This window comes from Paramisgurnus dabryanus, chromosome 11, assembly GCF_030506205.2.
Source record: "Paramisgurnus dabryanus chromosome 11, PD_genome_1.1, whole genome shotgun sequence".
NCBI lineage: Eukaryota > Metazoa > Chordata > Actinopteri > Cypriniformes > Cobitidae > Paramisgurnus > Paramisgurnus dabryanus.
The window spans coordinates 4,714,088-4,732,446 of NC_133347.1; the positions used below are offsets into that span (position 1 = coordinate 4,714,088).

Genomic DNA, 18,359 nt, shown 5'->3' on the forward strand with positions numbered 1-18,359 from the left:
ACAAAATTTAAGTGATTTTGTGCATAAAACAAGCAAAAAAATCTGCCAATGGGGTAAGCAAATTTTTCTTGAATTTAGTGTTTAAGAAAAATGTTCAAGATTTTTTTTGCTTACCCCATTGGCAGATTTTTTTGCTTGTTTTATGCATAAGACCACTTAAATTTGATATTTTTGGTCTAAAAACTAGACTTATTTTCATCTAGGTAATTTGCTCATCAAGAAAACGCATCTTAATTTAAGAATTTTTTGATATTTTTACTGAAAACAAGACAAAAATACTAAGAAAATTATTTCTTGAAAATCTTTTTTTTTTGCAGTGTATCAACTGTTTTAATAAAAATCCTTAGAAAACTGGAAATAACGCACATTAATATTTAACAACATTATCACATTTATTAATATTTCTCAGCAGTGTTTTTCTTTCTGGATGATCTCAAGGTCTTTACAATGTTGGTACAGTGGTTCTGAAGATTCGGTCCACAATGAATCCGCAAATCTGTTAAGATTCTCAGGAGGGAACTGAATGAGTGCCGTGTCATTAAACACATCCAGAAATCGTTGTGAGCAGGGCAGAGACGTCTCCTCGCACACACGGATCACCTTCAGATAAACTGAGTCAAGGCTTGCAACCTGGCTTTAGAAAAAAATCCTAAACCTATTGGAGCATCAACTGATTTTTAGTCACGTGAACCACCAGAAATGAGAAACCTTATGACATTGCTGATAAGTTAACGTTCACGACACTTAATGTGTTTCTCGATTGTAACATTGCATAAGAATACATACAGACAACTACTTTACTGACTGAGGGCAAAAACCCTGGCCTGCTCGGCCCAGTCACAATACTATTTACTGGCCCGAGCGTTTCTCATGGCCCCGAGCCATCGGGCAGTACTTTATGTTGAGCCCTGTATGATATATGGCTAAAAATACAATGATTAATGCTGTGTTTACGTGAGGTTAACTTTGATGAAATGGTCACTGAAGATCTGAGTGTATATTGATGGCTGCCATTGTTTCCCCTCATTGATGAGGACAGAGACGCATACGTTTATGGCACATTATTTATAAATTGCCCATTTCTGGGTTTTCTCCTCTGACAGCATTCTGTTCAAGCATAGCCCAGGCTTGTCTCCTCGTCGGTTAGTGCACAACAACTATTTGGTATTTAGGCTAAACAAAAGAAATCCCTTACTTCTTAAACTACGTTCAACGGCAGATATCGCTTTCTTGCCCTCCAGCGGGGCGTTCCCCTACGTGCATGATGACACATGAAAACTAGCAATTGTTAAAACCATTTAGATAAATGTAAAGGATACATTTGAAAGGAAGCTGTAATCTCTTTCAAACTCTCTCTGTAACATCCTATGCAAATAAAATAAAAAAAATCTTTAATTTTTCATTTTAGCACTGTGTAAGCCGATAAAACTAAGCTTGCTTAAATGAGATATAATACCAAAATGGCTTATCATACCTCTCTTGAATACCAAGAAAACTGTTGCCAATAATAACAATCTTTGGCAAAGTCTGAGGCGTCCAGTTTTTCCACAGCAAGTTGTTATACAAAGCCTTCCCACAATGCATCAGATAAAACAGGGTAGGCTGACACACTGCCCGTTTTCCCTCCTGATGAATATATCAAGAAAAATGCTTAAAATGTATTATCTTCTATTGAAACAAAACAGTATGTGCATGATTTTCTACCTCATTTTCAGTCAACACAACGATGCCGAGCTCTCTGAGAGCATTGCACTCTGACACAGTAAACACAGGGTCATACACCCAACAGCTGTCCGCAGGAATCTGAAAGAGAAAACCTATTGTATAAATATTTCATTTGTCTTGTACAGTTTGTATGTGTGTGGGTTTGTTTACCTGAAGTGTCTCTAGAAGCAGTAACAACATTGCAAGCTGGTATCGGGCAGATACACAGGAGCCAAAGTTACCCAAACCATAACACACACAGTGCCGAAGAGACACAGCTTCATTATTCTCTGTGCGCACTGAAGCACCAGACAGAAGACGTTCCGATAGGAGATCTGAAGGTAGAGATTCAGATATGGAAAGTTGTAATTATTGAAGTCGAGCAGTTTGTGGTTTAAAATGTAAGAAAAATAGACCAACCTTTCCATTCCAGCCAGAAGTTTTCTCCTCTGAGTTCATTCCTGTGAAGGAAAGCATAAAGTTTGATGAAAGGACACTCGGTCAGCTGTCATGTGCGATAGTGACGGACAGATGCTCACATTGCGTTTATTATCCTTTGCGTATCCACCTGGCAGTCAGAGACTCGATGATAGTCTGTTTTTGTATAGGATGAGTGTTTTGCTCTTCGGCCAGCGCCTTTACGACGTCCTGCCATCTGCCAGTCATCATTACAAGCCATAACAGCAAAAATGTACAAGCAAGATTAAGGCGACTTGCAGATGGTTAGCGTTATCGGAAACACGCGATCATTCTGCAACTTCTTTCAAGCGATGGCTTCGATAAAATATAAATGCATTTTATATTGATACAGGGGTAAAAGACTCATCTTTCTTTAAAAAGCAATGTTACTGGGAGATGCTTATACTTCAAAACCATTCACTACCATGCGAATGTTTATGTGTTACACTTTAATAGTTCCGATCAGCCGATGTTCGACATAAGCAGTTCCTGTTTTTTTTTTTAAGTTTTAAAAGTCACCATAACACACTGTTATATATTTTTGTCAAATATATTAAAATGATATGCTTGTAATATAAATAATATGCTTACAGTAGGTATTTGTAATTTTTTATTTAAAAAACAAAATCATTAGCCTGAAAATTACTGCAATCAAAAACTACAATTAATTTTTTTCTATTTTAATCTTATTTAAAAACGAACCACATCTATTTTCTTTAAAAAATTACAATGTTTCATAATTGTTTTTTTATTGTTTATTTATGTAACTCGACGTCTTGGTAAAAGCGCGCGATTCTGCTGACGTACGCGAGATGGCGCGCGCGAACTGAGGGAATCTGACTGATTATCAACTACAGTATTTTCTCACTGAAATCGTCTTTTTTTCGAGCATTGTTAATAAAGATTGCTATTTGGAAATTTCACGACTATATAGAGTAAATAGTGCTGAGAAACAATGAAGTTTGTAATTGAAGGAAATGGTGTTAAAGGTAACTTTATGCCGCGCTTTTTTTCTCATTATTTAAATAAAACTTGCAGATCATTTTTATATTAGATCAGTCAGAATAGTTTTTGTTGTTAATAAATGTTTGTTTCATTGTTTACAGTATTTGGAAAGGCAGTTCACGCGCTGTCAAGAATTGGTGATGAAATGTGGCTGGATCCTCTGGACAAAGGGGTCGTCTGTTTATTAAATATTTTACATTGTGTCTCAAAACATAGCAAGCTGCCAACCTAAAAGGCATTTTCTAATCTCTCTCTCTCTCTCTCTCTCTCTCTCTCTCTCTCTCTCTCTCTCTCTCTCTCTCTCTCTCTCTCTCTCTCTCTGTAGTTGGCTGTCAGGTCAGTCAACTCATCTCAGTCAGCTTACGGCTGTATTATCTTCGCACCCCTGTTCTTCCAGCAGTATATTTTGCACTCAGATACCCAGCAGGGCTGCAGAGCTAAATGCAAACTAAAAATGAAGGTAGTAAACATTACCACTGTTAAACAACTGCCACTGGTTAACTAAGCACCTTCATTGCTTTTATGGTATGAAAAAATGGATGCTATGCTCAGTTATTACTGCTCAACAGGTTTTAGTTACACTGCACACTTTTTTACGTAGTATTTTTGTCTTGTTTTCAGTACAAATATCAAAAAATTCTATCATCAAGATGCATTTTCTTGGTGAGCAAAATTACCTAAGAAAATAAGTCTAGCTTTTAGACAAAAAATATCAAATTTAAGTGCATTTGTGCCTAAAACAAGCAAAAAAATCTGCCAATGGGTAAAAAAATCTTGAAATAAGTTTTCTTAAACACTTAATTTCAGAAAAAATCAAGAAAAGGTTTCTTACCCCATTGACATTTATTTATTTTTTGCTCTTTCTAAGCACAAATTCACTTAAATATAATATATTATTATCAGTGGCGGTCCGTGACTTCTTTTTCGAGGGCGCACGATGCGAAGCTCATCACAACATGTATATAGCCCGTCATGTGTTGTTCATCATTTCAAAATATGTGTTCGGCGCGTCAACTGAACCTATGTGCATCATGTGTCATGTCAAAATACGTGCCTGCTGCACACGCGTCTAAAGGGTTTATGATTAAAGACACGCTCGCGTTTGCCAGATAGTCGCATAATCCATGTGTAATCAGATTTTGTGAACGTGAGCGTCTCTTTTATCATAAATAGTTTCATGTGCTGCAGGCACTTATTTTGACAAGACATGTGATGCACATGGCTCACATGACACAACAAACAGATATTTTAAAAACACAAGCAACACACGTGACACTCCGAACACATATTTTGAATTTGCGACCCTCGGAAGAGCAGTCACCAGCCGCCACTGATTCTAATATTGATATATTTTGTCTAAACAAGACTTAGGGTGCGTCTCATTTCTCTGTCTTACCCCTTACCCTTACCCCTTCACCTCGGTTTTGTCATTATAATCTCATTATATGACCCCTTTAAGATATTTTTGCTGAAAACAAGACAAAAATATTGGGTTAGAAAGTAATTTTTTGCAGTGTACATTGCAGAACACACAAAAGCCTAATATATAACCATTAGTATTATATGCAAATTATTTTTGTTGTTTGTAGTGTGTGCTTCCCCTTTTCCGGTGTGGTGCCGAAAGATGTGAGATATCCATCAATATCCCACATGACAGGGTGAAATTTCGGTTTCACTGCAGACACGGTTAGTCCAGCTCTTTGCATGTGAAGTACACATTTGCGTTAATACACTCAGAGGAAGAAACAGATTGTTGTTGACGGATGTAAATACGAAGTAATTAGATGTGTACTACATGCTTACTGCACACGTAACACACTTAATAATTGATCACAACTTATCACATTTGTTTTAATCAAGATTTTGTTGCTTAAATTTGTGTTTTAGGTATAACTAAGACCTACAATTTGGGGTATCAGGAATGTGAGGCTTTGCAGGCTGTGTTCCCATCTCATCTCTGTCCAAATGTCCTGACAGCCCAGCCCAAGTAAACAAACTTCTCCTTATATTCAAAATAAATAAAGTGCTTTTTTTATAGTGCGACTGAGACCGTATTTCCTCCGTTGAATGGTCTTTTGTCCTTTTGTCATATTAGGCTTTTAGGCGACATTGTTGTGTTTTTCCCTGTTTCACAAGAGGAGATCTCTCTTTCTGTTTCCTCTGATAAAATCACCTTGAAGAACTTCTGTGAGGAGGACAATTGTAAGGAAATGTTTGTAGTATCCATTTCAATCTGTATTATCTCAGATTAGTCAAGAGGTTTCATCTGCACACAAAATTGGATGTGTTAGGGGAAATAGCTAAATTAATTCCTGATGTAATAACTGAGCTTCCCTTGCTGAATTAATGTAGGTCACACTTACTACTCATACATCATGTAGTAATAGCTACTATTTTACACTGTATTTCTTTTGTATTGGTGGGCCTATACAGTGCAGTATAAGTAAACTAGGACTCTATTCTAAACAAAGCATTAATCAAATGTATTTTATTTCTCCTTGAGTAATTGTATACGTACTGTACATGACATTGCTGTGTATTCAGATGTTGAACAGTATGATATTGCATAAATCATTTGTTTAATATCAGCCCGTATTAAAGGCATGAACACAGAGGTGTCCCTGCACCCCAATGAGTTCGATTACTTTCAGGTCGGAGTGGATACAGCCATAACCTTCTGTCTCAAGGAACTGAGGGTGAGTGAATATTTTTATCACAGAAATAAACAGGATACATGTGTGCAGGTTGAGTGTGTGTTTCATGCAAGCGTGTTTTATTAGATCTGGCTGTCCGTGTGTGTCTATATTCATTTTATACTGATTTATTAATGTCACGGTATGTTCTGTTGTTCTGTAGTGCGTATCATATTCATCCCAGCATCTTTAGAGAAAATTTGTCATACTGAACTTTACAAAGTGTTCCTAAATATAATCCACCCAATATAGTTATTTTTAGGTTCTCAGAAATAAGCTCTAATTAGCTCAATGAAATAAACAAATAAAAAAAATCTAATTTTCACTTGAGTGCCTTGGATATTTGTTTGTTCCGTATATTAAAGGTGTAGCGGAGGATTTTCTCAAATTTTATAAAAGAACCGCCTTCTCCACTTTTTTATAGGACAAGTTCGGTATTTTAGACTTAAAGCCCTGTTTTCAGATTGTTTATGGTGAAATAGAATGGTTTTGACTGAAATTTCGACATTTGCGGCTGCCCTGAGAATTTTTGCGTGTTTGTGTTTCATCTAACACCTCTACAATGGGTTTAATGGTGCACTGGAACAATCCTTCCTAAAATGCATTAAACTTTCGTTTACAAAGACGTGAAACTCACCGAGTGGTCAGGTGTGTTCACTGATATGCTCACACAAAAATCGCTGCAAAAGACGCATTCCAACAGGTTTTATCGTAGTTTTTACCAACTCCATTGACTTGTATTAGATGTCCTGTGAGGTATGGTATTACTCCGCGCCGGGAACTTTGTTTCTATTTTTGCAATTGGCAATGGCGGATTAGCGCCACCACCTGGGCTGGAGTGTCTATTATTCAAGCTCTAAGCGGAAGAATGTACGGGTGTGAGGCGTTTGGAAAAATAGGTCCACAAGTTAACAACGAATGCTAAAACAGCTGTTGGAAAGCATCTTTTGCAGCGATTTTTGTGTGAGCATATCAGTGAACACCCCTGACCACTCGGTGAGTTTCACGTCTTTGTAAACGAAAGTTTAATGCATTTTAGGAAGGATTGTTTCAGTGCACCATTAAACCCATTGTAGAGGTGTGAGATGAAACACAAACACGCAAAAATTCTCAGGGCAGCCGCAAATGTCGAAATTTCAGTCAAAACCATTCTATTTCACCATAAACAATCTGAAAACAGGGCTTTAAGTCTAAAATACAGAACTTGTCCTTTAAAAAATGCAATTGTGCAACACTCCTGATTGGCAACTAGGAGGACCAATAGTCTTGATGATCCACCCGGAAAAAGAGAATCCTCTGCAATACCTTTAATTACCTCTAATTTTCCAAAGAGTACCAGTGATTGACATAAAGAAGACCAGTGCAGCATGCTCTGCAATTTTTTTATAGCTCTATGGAATATCTCACTCTGATTGGTCGGGAATTCGGATCGGTCAATCATGGCATTCTGCAGTCACATATTTTTTTGTATAGTAAACTGCATTGTGGGCTGTTGTCAGTATGATGCAATGTAGCACTTTTATCTCATAATGCAACTTCAAAATTAATATTTTTTTATTCCCATTTATACCATGGGCCTGTTGAATGCTTTATTCTGATTGGCTGAGAAATGTTCCATAGGTGTTGATTATTTTCCTGTAAACCGTTGAATTATTTGAAAATAATATACTTAAATATATTAGAAAATATTTTAGAAAGTAACTTAAATAAACACCCGCTTCACGTCGTGCCACATGACCACCTTGGGTGTGCATTATTTTCGAATAATTCAATAAATTCCTTACTTACTGTATTAATAATTTACCATTAATAAAAAAGCTTTCAATTGATGTATGGTTTGTTAGGAAAGGACAATATTTGGTCGAGATACAACTATTTGAAAATCTGAAATCTAAGGGTGCAAAAAATTCAAAATATTGAGAAAATCACATATTACTAATGATAAATACATGTTTATATACATACGGTAGGACATTTCCAAAATATCTTCATGGAACATAATCTTTACTCAATATCCTATTGATTACTTTTACTCATTCCACGCCAGCCTTTTTTTAAAACTTACCTGCCAGCAGTAATTTTTGTAATTTTAACCAAATGCCTTCCAGGAAAATTTTCTTCATATAAATATGTAAGCATACAAATATATAAAAAAAAGAACAGACCCTCTGCTTTCAAACAAACAAATAAACAAACAAAACAGGAAAAAAACATTTCATCTTATCTTTATTTGTTCTCTTTTTATAACCTCTTAAATGTGTGTAGGTTTTTTGAGCAAAAAGCTTAAATAATTGCATTTTTGTAAAGGAATTTTGTTAGAGATCTGGGGGCGTATTACAGAAACATTCTATCTTAGGTCTTAACTTAAGATATGATGTGTTAAGTTAAGATTTTTCACAAATTCATATTACAGAAGCAAATCTTAAATTGATTTAGGATTCTCATCTTATTTCACCAAATCTTATCTCATCTCTAGTTAGGAAATCCCAAATCGCTTAATCATGTTCGGCTATCAACTGTCATGTCTGTTACCAAGCAACCAGCAATGCGTGAGCTGCTGCTACAGTAAACAAAAGAATTGTCCTTTTAATTTCAATGGACCAGAAAAATACATTTTATTAAATTCATAGTAATCATAGTCTGCGTCTTTCTGTATTAGTGTTTTAGCACATCATCTATCAGTTACCATTCAATTTAAACATTTAGCAAATGTGACTTACAAAAATTAAAAAAAATATTCTTCCTAAGTGCTAGGATACTATTGTACATTTCAACATTTGATAGAGACATGACAAGAAATAGATGCTGAGTCAAGTGTGTACTGTATTCTCCCGCAGCTCTATCATAATGTGATTGTTTCAGCTGGCTCTCATTAAAGTTTTAAGTTAGGACACCTGTGAGGTTACCCTAAAGTTAAGACTGTTTTTAGGATGTTTTGTCAAGTTAGGATGCTTCTGTAATACCACTTTCCTATCTGCAGTTAAGATAAGATAATGCATTTAGGAACATCATTCTGTAATAGCTTTTGTCTTAAATGAGGTCCTAACTGAAATTACCATGGTTACCAAACAGTTAAGATAAGATTTTAAAGTTAGGACTTTTCTGTAATACGCCCCCAGATTCAGAACGATTATCAAAACATACACAGTGTTTAAAATTAATAAAATTAGTTTTTGCTTCAGTTTTTATAAATTGGGTATATAAATTGCCATCTAGTGGATAATAGCAGAATTACAGATTACTGTAAAAACTCTTCAGAAAAGCGTCATTGGCAGGGAAATGTTTTCTCTTAATTGACGAGATAACTCGTCAATGGTGAGGAAAGAGTTAAGCATGAAAAAAATAATAATTTTGACCCATCCAATGTATCATTGGCTATTGCAACAAATATACCTGTGCGACTGGTTTTGTGGTCAAATTTGTAAACAATACATAGATGAGTTAATGTGTTTACATAATTTTAAAATAGTTGTGTTACACAGAACACATCTGAAAATAACAAATTATTGACAAAAAACACTTAGGTTCAGTATTCTGTGATTTTAAACAAACTACAAGTTGTATCCTATAGGTCAACCTTTGACCGTATTTCCAGGGAAATCTTGTGGCACTGGAGAAAGACACTGTAGTACCGACCTCCTCCACGTACGCATTGGCCATTTGCCATCACGTCTTGGCAGACCGTAGTGCATTTGTGTCAGTCAATGATTCAGTGGAAATATTCCTGGACACTAACCAGCTAACCTGTCACACTGAGTTATAGTGACGAGCGGCACACTGTGGTCTGTACACACATGACTGACCTTCTCAGAGTCTAAAGACAGGGTCGGATACATGTACGGATCAGCGTGTCCCTTGTGCATGAAACTCTGTATGAGGCTGTTTTGATTCCTTGTAATTATTCTGGTCTAACGCTGGTTGGCACTCTCGACTTGTCTTTAAAATCAGCTGACCTGCTCATGAGCTGAATTTATTTTGAAATTATTATTAATAATTATTATTCAATTGTTTGTAGGGTTTATTGGTCTTTGCAGAGTCACATGGTCTACCGGTTTCTGCACAGTTTGGTGTAGCTGGACAGTAAGCTGTTTTTTGATTTTTAATACTAACCCAGAAGGGACCAAAAATACACTGAAAATCAAAGATTACATAAAAAAAACTGTTTTAGTCATTCAAATGTTTATGATTCAGCATCATTCTGTACTTGCTTTTAATTGATTCTTTGCTTTTTTAGACCTATTGCTTTTAGTGCAGAAGACATGATGCTGGAGGCCAATGTTGTGTTGTCCACCTTTGTGGATCAAAACCACGAGGATCCATCTCTACAAGCACCAGGGTTAGTCTTTTTTTATTATGTGTAATATTGGCATAATTGACAACAGATTTAAGAATCTTACAGTCATCTTCATGTAGTGCTACCTATATAAGAAAATTCACATCTATAGCAGTCACATGCTGACTGTGTTTCTGTACGTCATGTGTCCAGCAGATGCAGTGATGTCACTGAAGCTGTCCCGCCTCCTCGTGCTGTTGGTATTGGTGTTGTGTGAGTGCATTATCATGTGTATGATCACACACATCTGGGTAACCTGTTGCTTGTCCCACGTCATTGTGTCTTGTTTAAACAGTCTGCTGAAGGCTGTGGTTATGGCAGTAATCCAAGCCTGTAATATAAACACAAATAACAAGTATTTTGAAAGGGCGAAGGTTTATTTGTTGTATGAGTGCTTAACATTTGCATAGATTTCAACAAAGTTGTGTTCAGACAAAGTGTACGGTACAAAAAGGCCATTTGAGTGTATGGAAAAACTCCACAGGGTTGCTTAGAAGTAGTGATCAAAACAACAACAGAGTCTCTGCTATTGAGTATCCTCATTGCGACTATGAATAATGATTTCGAGAATATAAACAATTAGTATAACTAGAATTTGCCTGCAGGATGCTAGGTTGGTTGCTAGATAAAAAAGATTTCAAAAATCATAAATCTAAACATTGAATGCAGTGGACACCTCTAAGTGATGTTTTAATACTCAGGGTAACAGATCAAACAGGGCCAGCTGGCTTAATGACTGTGACTTAATGGAATGTGCGTCCCGCGGGCCTCAGTTCTGGTACACGGCCAGATCCCAACATAGTTTAGCCTCGCCCCTTGGGGCGCAATTCACATATTGAAGGAAATGCATTCATGTTTTCTTAACACAGCCTCCCTCACCGGCACTGTGTGTCTCTTCCTGTTGTCCGCTGTCCTTCACACGTCTACATGTTTCTGTTCTCGCAGCAATCACATCACTCACTGCGTATTTACACGCGGTACACTCAGTAGATGGTTTAAGTCAAAGTGACTTTTAATGAGGAATCAGACAACACAAGCCATTTATACGACAGTAACACAAGGGGCCCTATTTTAACGATCTGAAACGCAAGTGCGAAGCGCAATGCGCAAGTGACTTTGTGGGCGGATCTTGGGCGCTGTTGCTATTTTCCCGGCAGGAGAAATAACTCTTGCGCCAGGCGCAAATCAATAAGGAGTTGGTCTGAAGGAGGTTCATTATTCATAGGTGTGGTTTGGGCGTAACGTCAAATAAACCAATCAAAACGCTACCCAACATTCCCTTTAAACGCAAGGGCGCAAGTTCCATGGCGGGTTGCTATTATTATGACGGATTTACCAGGCGCACGCCAGGAGCGGTTCACAGCCGAGGAGACCCACGTTCTTGTAAGAGCAGTCAAAGACAGAGAAGTTGTTTTGTATGGGGATGGGAGAAACCCGCCCAACTCAGCGTCATCCCCAGTACGTTACGTGCGCCAAGTGCTACAACAATGTCAGGATACGGGGGAATACCAAGCTTGCCAGCATAAATCGGGCACGCCGTGTAACGGGAGGTGGATCTGCCTCAGGACCTGATGCCAGCACAGGACATCGCTGCGTCCACCCTCACCGCTGAAAGGGTTTGGGGGCTTTGAAATCGGACTCAAGAAACGCAAGCAAGGTCCAACCCCAAAGTACTCTTACTAATCAAGTTCATATACATTAAGGTTTCTTATGAAAATATTTTAATCGTTATTTGCATGTTATTTTTTTAACGCAGCCACACAATAAATAAAAACTATCACCACAATGCTCACCACTATGATTCCCCTTTTCTCATGTGTTAATATTTTTATTGTAACAATTTATGATTTGCAAAAATAACTGTTGCATCTGTGTAGATTAGATAAGCAAAGTGTGTGCGCGTTGTGCACGCTATACATTATGGTCAAGCATGCGCCCTTAAAATAGCATAATGAACCACGCGCAACGCGCCATTGACTTTAGATTAGTTTTTTTTGGTCAGTGGCGCAATTGTTTTTTGAAACTGCAAAATAGCATCAGGGATGGTTTGCGCCGCAACACGCCTCCTTTTTTGCACTGAACCGCCCAGGGAGCGCAAGTTAATTCCCTAATTTACCGACTTGCGTCTGTGGAGGGAAAAACGCGCTGTGCGCCGGTGCAAAATACGAATGATACATGCGTCACTGAAAAAAGTCAATTGCGCTTGGTGCAAGATAGGGCCCAAGAACTGTAATCCCAAACCCAGAAAGAGTAGTGTGTACTTTGTTAAGGGTTAAAATAAACAATGCTTATAGTTCTTAGTGATTAAACTAAAAATGTCAATAACAGAAAAAGACAAATCTGCACCTGTGACATATCAGTCTATATTTCCTAGGAATGATGGTCCTGTCTGTCCCGTGGAAATCCCCCAAACCCCTGCAGCAGATATCTCCATGGTGCCTGTGGAGGCGCAGGTTGATGATCCTGTTAACATCGCTGATGAAGAATGGGTAGCTTCCAGCCAGGACAGTGAGGTTTTCTGTCCAGAGCTTTATATGAGAAAGATGATTCAGCCATATCTAGCTGAAGAAACCCAGGCGAGTTTGGGTCCTGGATCTGCCTCAACTACACAAGTGACACCAGTCACCAGCCAGAATTTTAAGGTATAGAGGTTTTTTTTCTCAGTAGCCCAGATTGAGTTCAACAGTGACTGCCATCTTACTTCGGAAAAGAGTTTATTTTCACCTAGCTCTGACATCAAATCAAATTGCAACATTTCACTCAAAAACTACAAAAAATTGGAAAAAAGACAAATGGTACAAGCTATGTGGTTAATGAATAAAACCTTTATCTCCAATGCTATCTCACGAGAATTCGTACAATTCGAGAATTTTATGAGTTGGCTAATTCGTATTAATTCATACAATCACATTTGTGATTTTTTTTTTACAATTAGCCTTGACCCCTTTGACGTTGGGGTTAGGTGCGGGGTTTAGTTTCGTTGTTTTTTTTCATGAGACTTCGTGACTTGTGCCAGGGCATCATAGCTTACATCAACTTTTACTAGCAGTAATTTAAAATGGATTTCTCCAAATAGCATGACAAACGTTACCTGTCGAGTAGAAATTTTGCGAATGAGGCATCAGTGGGAAGCCCAACCTGTGCTTTTAGCGCACGCCAGCGTGTGAAATATTCTCCCAAAAGCACTTTGGTCTTGTTTCTTTCTTCAGAGGCCTTTCTCTTTTTGTCACAGAATTCGTAGACACTTTTTCACTTGCGACCCTCAGACATTTTGAAAAAACACAGTGAGAATGCGAGCTTCAATGAATGGCTGAAGCCATAGCCCACCACACATACACCTGAAAGTGCGCATGTGCAAAAAGCGAACCTAGGGACGAGCACGTACGACGGCCTTACGTAAACATATTTTCAGTATGATTGACAACTGGGATGACCAATAGTCTTGATGGTCCACCTGGAAAAAGAAAATCTTCCGCTACCTTTAAAGTCCCTGTAAAGTCAATCTTGAAAATTGTTTTTGAAACACATTATAAATGTTAGAAATGTATTGTTGAAACATGCCTCAAAGACTGTAAACTATGTAGTACTGAATTGCAGAGTTAGATCGTTAAACAGTTTCTCACTATTTCTGGGACCTCATTTATAAAGCGTGTATGCACAGATTTGATCGTAAAGTGTGTATGCAAAAATCTAAAGTCTATTTATAAAAAACGTCTTTGACGTGGAAAAGTGCTTAGCGCCATGTCAGGGTCTGAGCAGACGTACGCACTTTTGTTTGTATGATTGCTGCAGGTTTTTGGAAATATAAGCCATTCTTGCTGCTTGAAAAGAATTTAAACATTGACAACCATTTTTTTATATGTCAGTGACATTAATTATCGTTTAAAGTGGAGATCTGAAACTGCTCAGCTGCGCACAAGTTCAAGAGGGTTCATTTGCGCTGTATAGATTTCCCATCTGAAAGAAAGGGGTACGCATGTTTTCTGTTCGTACGTTCGTTTTATGAATCACACATACGCATTTTTAAAAATGATAGTAAGATTAAATGTAGGATAATGTAGGATTTTGTAAATGAGGCCCCTGAGTTCAGAATGATTTTAGGTGGGCCAAAAAAGTGGGGTGGGCTTGATGACGCATTTGAGCCACCAAGCATGGCCATGTGTTGTAGCAGTATTTGAAAGTCGAGAGAGACAGCAGCTTTCCTGTGAGTGGGCGTGGTTTCAGCGGCGACAGCGGACACGCTCCCATTGTTTAAAAGCAGAAGATTTTGTTAACTTATTTTATATATCTGATACGATTTTTATCATGGTTAATATTACATTTTTCTATAGTGACACAAACTAAGAACACATTTAATATCTGATTTTACAGGGACTTTATGTTTATTTAAATATAAAAAATATAAAAATTATTTAGGCTAGCTGACATAACTAGCTTGCTGTTTGTTTCGCCTATGCTGTACTTTATTGAAACTTTATTGAAGTATATTTTATTAAAGAGCACCTATTTCATTGCTAAAAACAACGTTACATTGTGTATTTGATATAATAGAATGTGTTCGCTTGGTTTATGGTAAAAAACACATAATTTTCCACATACCATACATCCAGATATCACTCTCTTCATGAAACGCACAGATTTGAAAGCTCTGTGTCCCTGATTGGCCAGCTAATCTTTAAGTTGTGATTGGCCTGAATCCCTGTGACGTCAGACAGAAATGTGATGCTCCTTACCATGTTTGAAAGATTCGGTTGCTAAAAGGAGTTAACTTACAGGCTGTGAGTCCAAGCGGGAGGAATTATAAAAATGTCGGTCTTGTCTACATCACCAATCAAAGGAAGTGATCTGTTGCATACAATCCGTGTGTTTGTTGTAGTCCAAAAAAAAAAAGAATTACTCACGTCATCGTTTACTTTGGGGTATGTACATCGTTAACGTGTACTAATACACACTTACACACCAAAGAAAAACGTGAATCAGACAATAGGTGCTCTTTAATAATGCAAGTTGGGGTGAATAAAACTCATAGGGGGAGTTTCCAGATATGGATTAGACTAGTCCCAGATAAAAAAGGTTAAGAGCTGTCCAAACTGAAAACAACTTGCACTGACATATCCTAAAATACATCAGTGCCCTTTGTTTTCCCTAAAAATGCACACAAGTAATGTTTTAGTAAGGCATGTTTGTAGTTATATTTCATAATTAAACTCCTATTTTAAGATAATCCCTGTCCGGGAAACCACCCCATAATGACTTGGGTTCTATAGATCAACATTGGATAGGGTGACCATACGTGCCATTCTTCCCGGACGCATCCCGTCCAGGATTTTGTGTTCGTCTTCCGGAAGTCGTATTTGTCGACCGCATACGTCATAGAGGATTATTATTATTATTACAGAAAAGCAACCGTTACATTTTAAGGTAAGAATGAAACTACGATTGTATATCTTATGTTTTTAACTGAATGGCGTATGCGGTCAACAAATACGACTTCCGGAAGATGCACCGAAATCCTGGACGGGATGCGTCCGGGAAGAATGGCACGTGTGGTCACCCTAACATTGGAGGGCATGGTTGGCTTGCCTTGAAAGGTTTATGTTTCGCTGTGGAGAAATGGAGAATCATGTTGTAAAGCCCTGCAGAATCTCTGTTATGGACCTCATATGTTTACATTAACACCCACAGTGTAACGTGCAGATCGGGGAATTATAAAATGAAGAAACTAAACGTTTATTTTGTCTCGCATCAGATCCGCTCTCTGCTCTTTGGGGCTGTATGCGGCAATCGAGGTGACAGCATTTCTGAGGATTTCCCCAGTCTCGTGTGTGCCAGTGATACAGAAGACTAGACGAGGAACTCGGGTAACAGGACAAAGTTACCTCACACAGGTAACCGTACTGCATGGATGCATGGACAGTAATGGGATGTTATAAAAAACAATTTACAAATGTTTGAGCCGCTGTCGAGGCCATTGGAAGACTGTTATGATATTTTATGAAATTTTCTGTTTAAAAAACTATTCTGTAGGCTGGATGTTGAAAATGTGTTTGCAATTGATAAAATATTTATATTCATGTGTTAAAACTGTTTTTTTAAAGAAGTATAATACAACAAGCGTAAAGGGATGCAGAGAGATGAAGTGTAAGTTTCTCATTCTGTGATAAAACTAAGCTTAAATATGCACCTAACCACACAATTCATCTGGGTAAGATCATCAAGGAGAAACTTTGTTGAAGCTTTCAGAAATGTTGTTAGGCATGAAGAACTCGGTGTTCCTTGCATCCTCCTTTGAGTCACAGAAAGCATTGACTCACCGCTTTAAAATGCTGGGTTCGGCGCTCAGATATCTTTAAACAATCTTACATAAGACTACGTTAGAGCTACATTATCCAGAGAGAGCCTTGGGTTTATCTCGACTGTAATACTTCTGAATTGTAAAACATCATCTGAGAAGCTTGATGCGTTTTGAAGTTTGACAAATGAAAGCACAAAAGAAAGCTGAATGGTTTGCATTGGAAACAACTTTCCATCACTGCTTCTTATTTAAAAGTTGGATGGCTTTTAACTGCATAGCAGATAAACTTAATTGTACATATGGTACAAAAAGTCACAACTAATGCAGTGTTTGTTTGTTGTAGACAAACAAACAATCTCATCTGCACGCAGTTACTCGATGAGGCACTCAAATTCAAGGACTAAATGTGGGGACACATTTCAAGTGAGAGCAAGGTTACATTGTGTTACCTTTTAAGATACATTATTACAGTTCCCTTTCGAGGGAACTCCCGCTGCGTCACTGCAGTGACACTTTGGGGACGCCTCCAGGGGTAAGTGCGTCTGAATGTGTATATCAAATTCAACCAATGGTGAGGCTTATCGACAAAGACAGGGTGACGACAGGAAGTATATCGCTATCTGAAATATTGCCAAAGACGGTGTAACAGGGACGCAAGGGAGACACAGCGTCTCGTTCCCTTCTCAGGGAACAACAGTTACATACGTAACCCGAGAAATTTTCATGTCTCAAACACAACTATGCAAAAAAGCATTTTGGTATGAATCAACATTCACATACAGAAGATATAAGCATTTAAAGAGAACAGTTTAGCACGTGTGCTTAAAAAGTCTATAATTTGTATGATATTATCCTACACTAAACAGGGAATAATATAGATTTTTTCCAAAAACTTAAACTAGATTCAACCACTTTCAATGACCTGTATCTATGTACTGTATGTATATTTTCAAAAACTTCCCAGGGCCTTGAATCCCCCCCCCAGATTCACAAACTTTCAAGGACCCGTGGGAACCCTGCAAATGTTGTGGTAGTCTCTCCTTGAATCCACCAATCAGACAAGAAGCTGTAACTATTGAACTATGTCATTTACAATGCTAATGCTTTAGAGTTTTGTACCAAACTTTAATTTTCCCAGATTTTATACAAATATTCGGTGTCTTTGAATATAAATCACAATAAATTGTTATTGTGATTAATCAGGGAGCTTACTTTGGTATTAATCCAAAACAGAAATATTTAAAATTGACTCTCACAGTAAAAATACTTTGCTGCTTTAAAATTTTTGTTGAATCACTCAGATTTACAAGTCATTTCAACTTTCTATTATTTATCTTGACTAGAGAGGAGTTGTTATAACTACACTGCAAAAAAAATTCTTAGTATTTTTGTCTTGTTTTCAGTAAAAATATCTAAAAATTCTTAAATTTAGATGCTTTTTCTCGATGAGCAAAGCGACCCAAGAAAATAAGTCAGGTTTTTAGACCAAAAATATCCAATTTAAGTGATTTTGTGCATAAAAATCTGCCAATGGGGTAAGCTAATTTTTCTTGAATTTAGTATTGATTTTTTGCTTACCCCATTTCCAGATTTTTTTGCTTGTTTTATGCACAAAATCACTTAAATTTGATACTTTTGGTCTAAAAACTAGACTTAATTTCTTGGGTTGTTTTGCACATCAAGAAAAAGCATCTTAATTTAAGAATTGGTAGATATTTTTACTGAAAACAAGACAAAAATACTAAGAAAATATTCTCTTGAAAATCATTTTTTGCAGTGTAATATTTGTTTTTTCTTAAACACTTAATTCAAGCAAAATTTTCTCACCCCATTGGCAGATATTTTTGCTTATTTGAACCTTTTAAATTTA

At 37.3% G+C, this 18,359-nt stretch overlaps 2 protein-coding genes across 2 annotated transcripts; one reads left to right on the forward strand and one right to left on the reverse strand.

The window, feature by feature from the left end:
- Positions 1 to 373: 373 nt before the first annotated feature.
- On the reverse strand, positions 374 to 2,595 carry srrd (SRR1 domain containing). Its single transcript, XM_065247872.1, has 7 exons — positions 2,244 to 2,595; positions 2,125 to 2,165; positions 1,876 to 2,039; positions 1,705 to 1,803; positions 1,475 to 1,626; positions 1,320 to 1,365; positions 374 to 600 (listed from the first exon to the last, which is right to left on the reverse strand). The coding sequence occupies exons 1-7, from the start codon at positions 2,381 to 2,383 to the stop codon at positions 406 to 408; spliced, it is 837 nt and encodes a 278-aa protein (XP_065103944.1). The 5' UTR covers positions 2,384 to 2,595; the 3' UTR covers positions 374 to 405.
- An 825-nt stretch (positions 2,596 to 3,420) lies between these two features.
- rad9b (RAD9 checkpoint clamp component B) lies at positions 3,421 to 17,066 on the forward strand. The gene is made up of 10 exons (XM_065248255.2): positions 3,421 to 3,628; positions 4,758 to 4,854; positions 5,056 to 5,155; positions 5,264 to 5,370; positions 5,758 to 5,864; positions 9,877 to 9,941; positions 10,096 to 10,197; positions 10,348 to 10,407; positions 12,569 to 12,836; positions 15,944 to 17,066. Exons 1-10 carry the CDS (start codon positions 3,623 to 3,625, stop codon positions 16,040 to 16,042), a joined length of 1,011 nt encoding a protein of 336 aa, XP_065104327.1. The 5' UTR covers positions 3,421 to 3,622; the 3' UTR covers positions 16,043 to 17,066.
- The last annotated feature ends 1,293 nt before the right edge of the window (positions 17,067 to 18,359 follow it).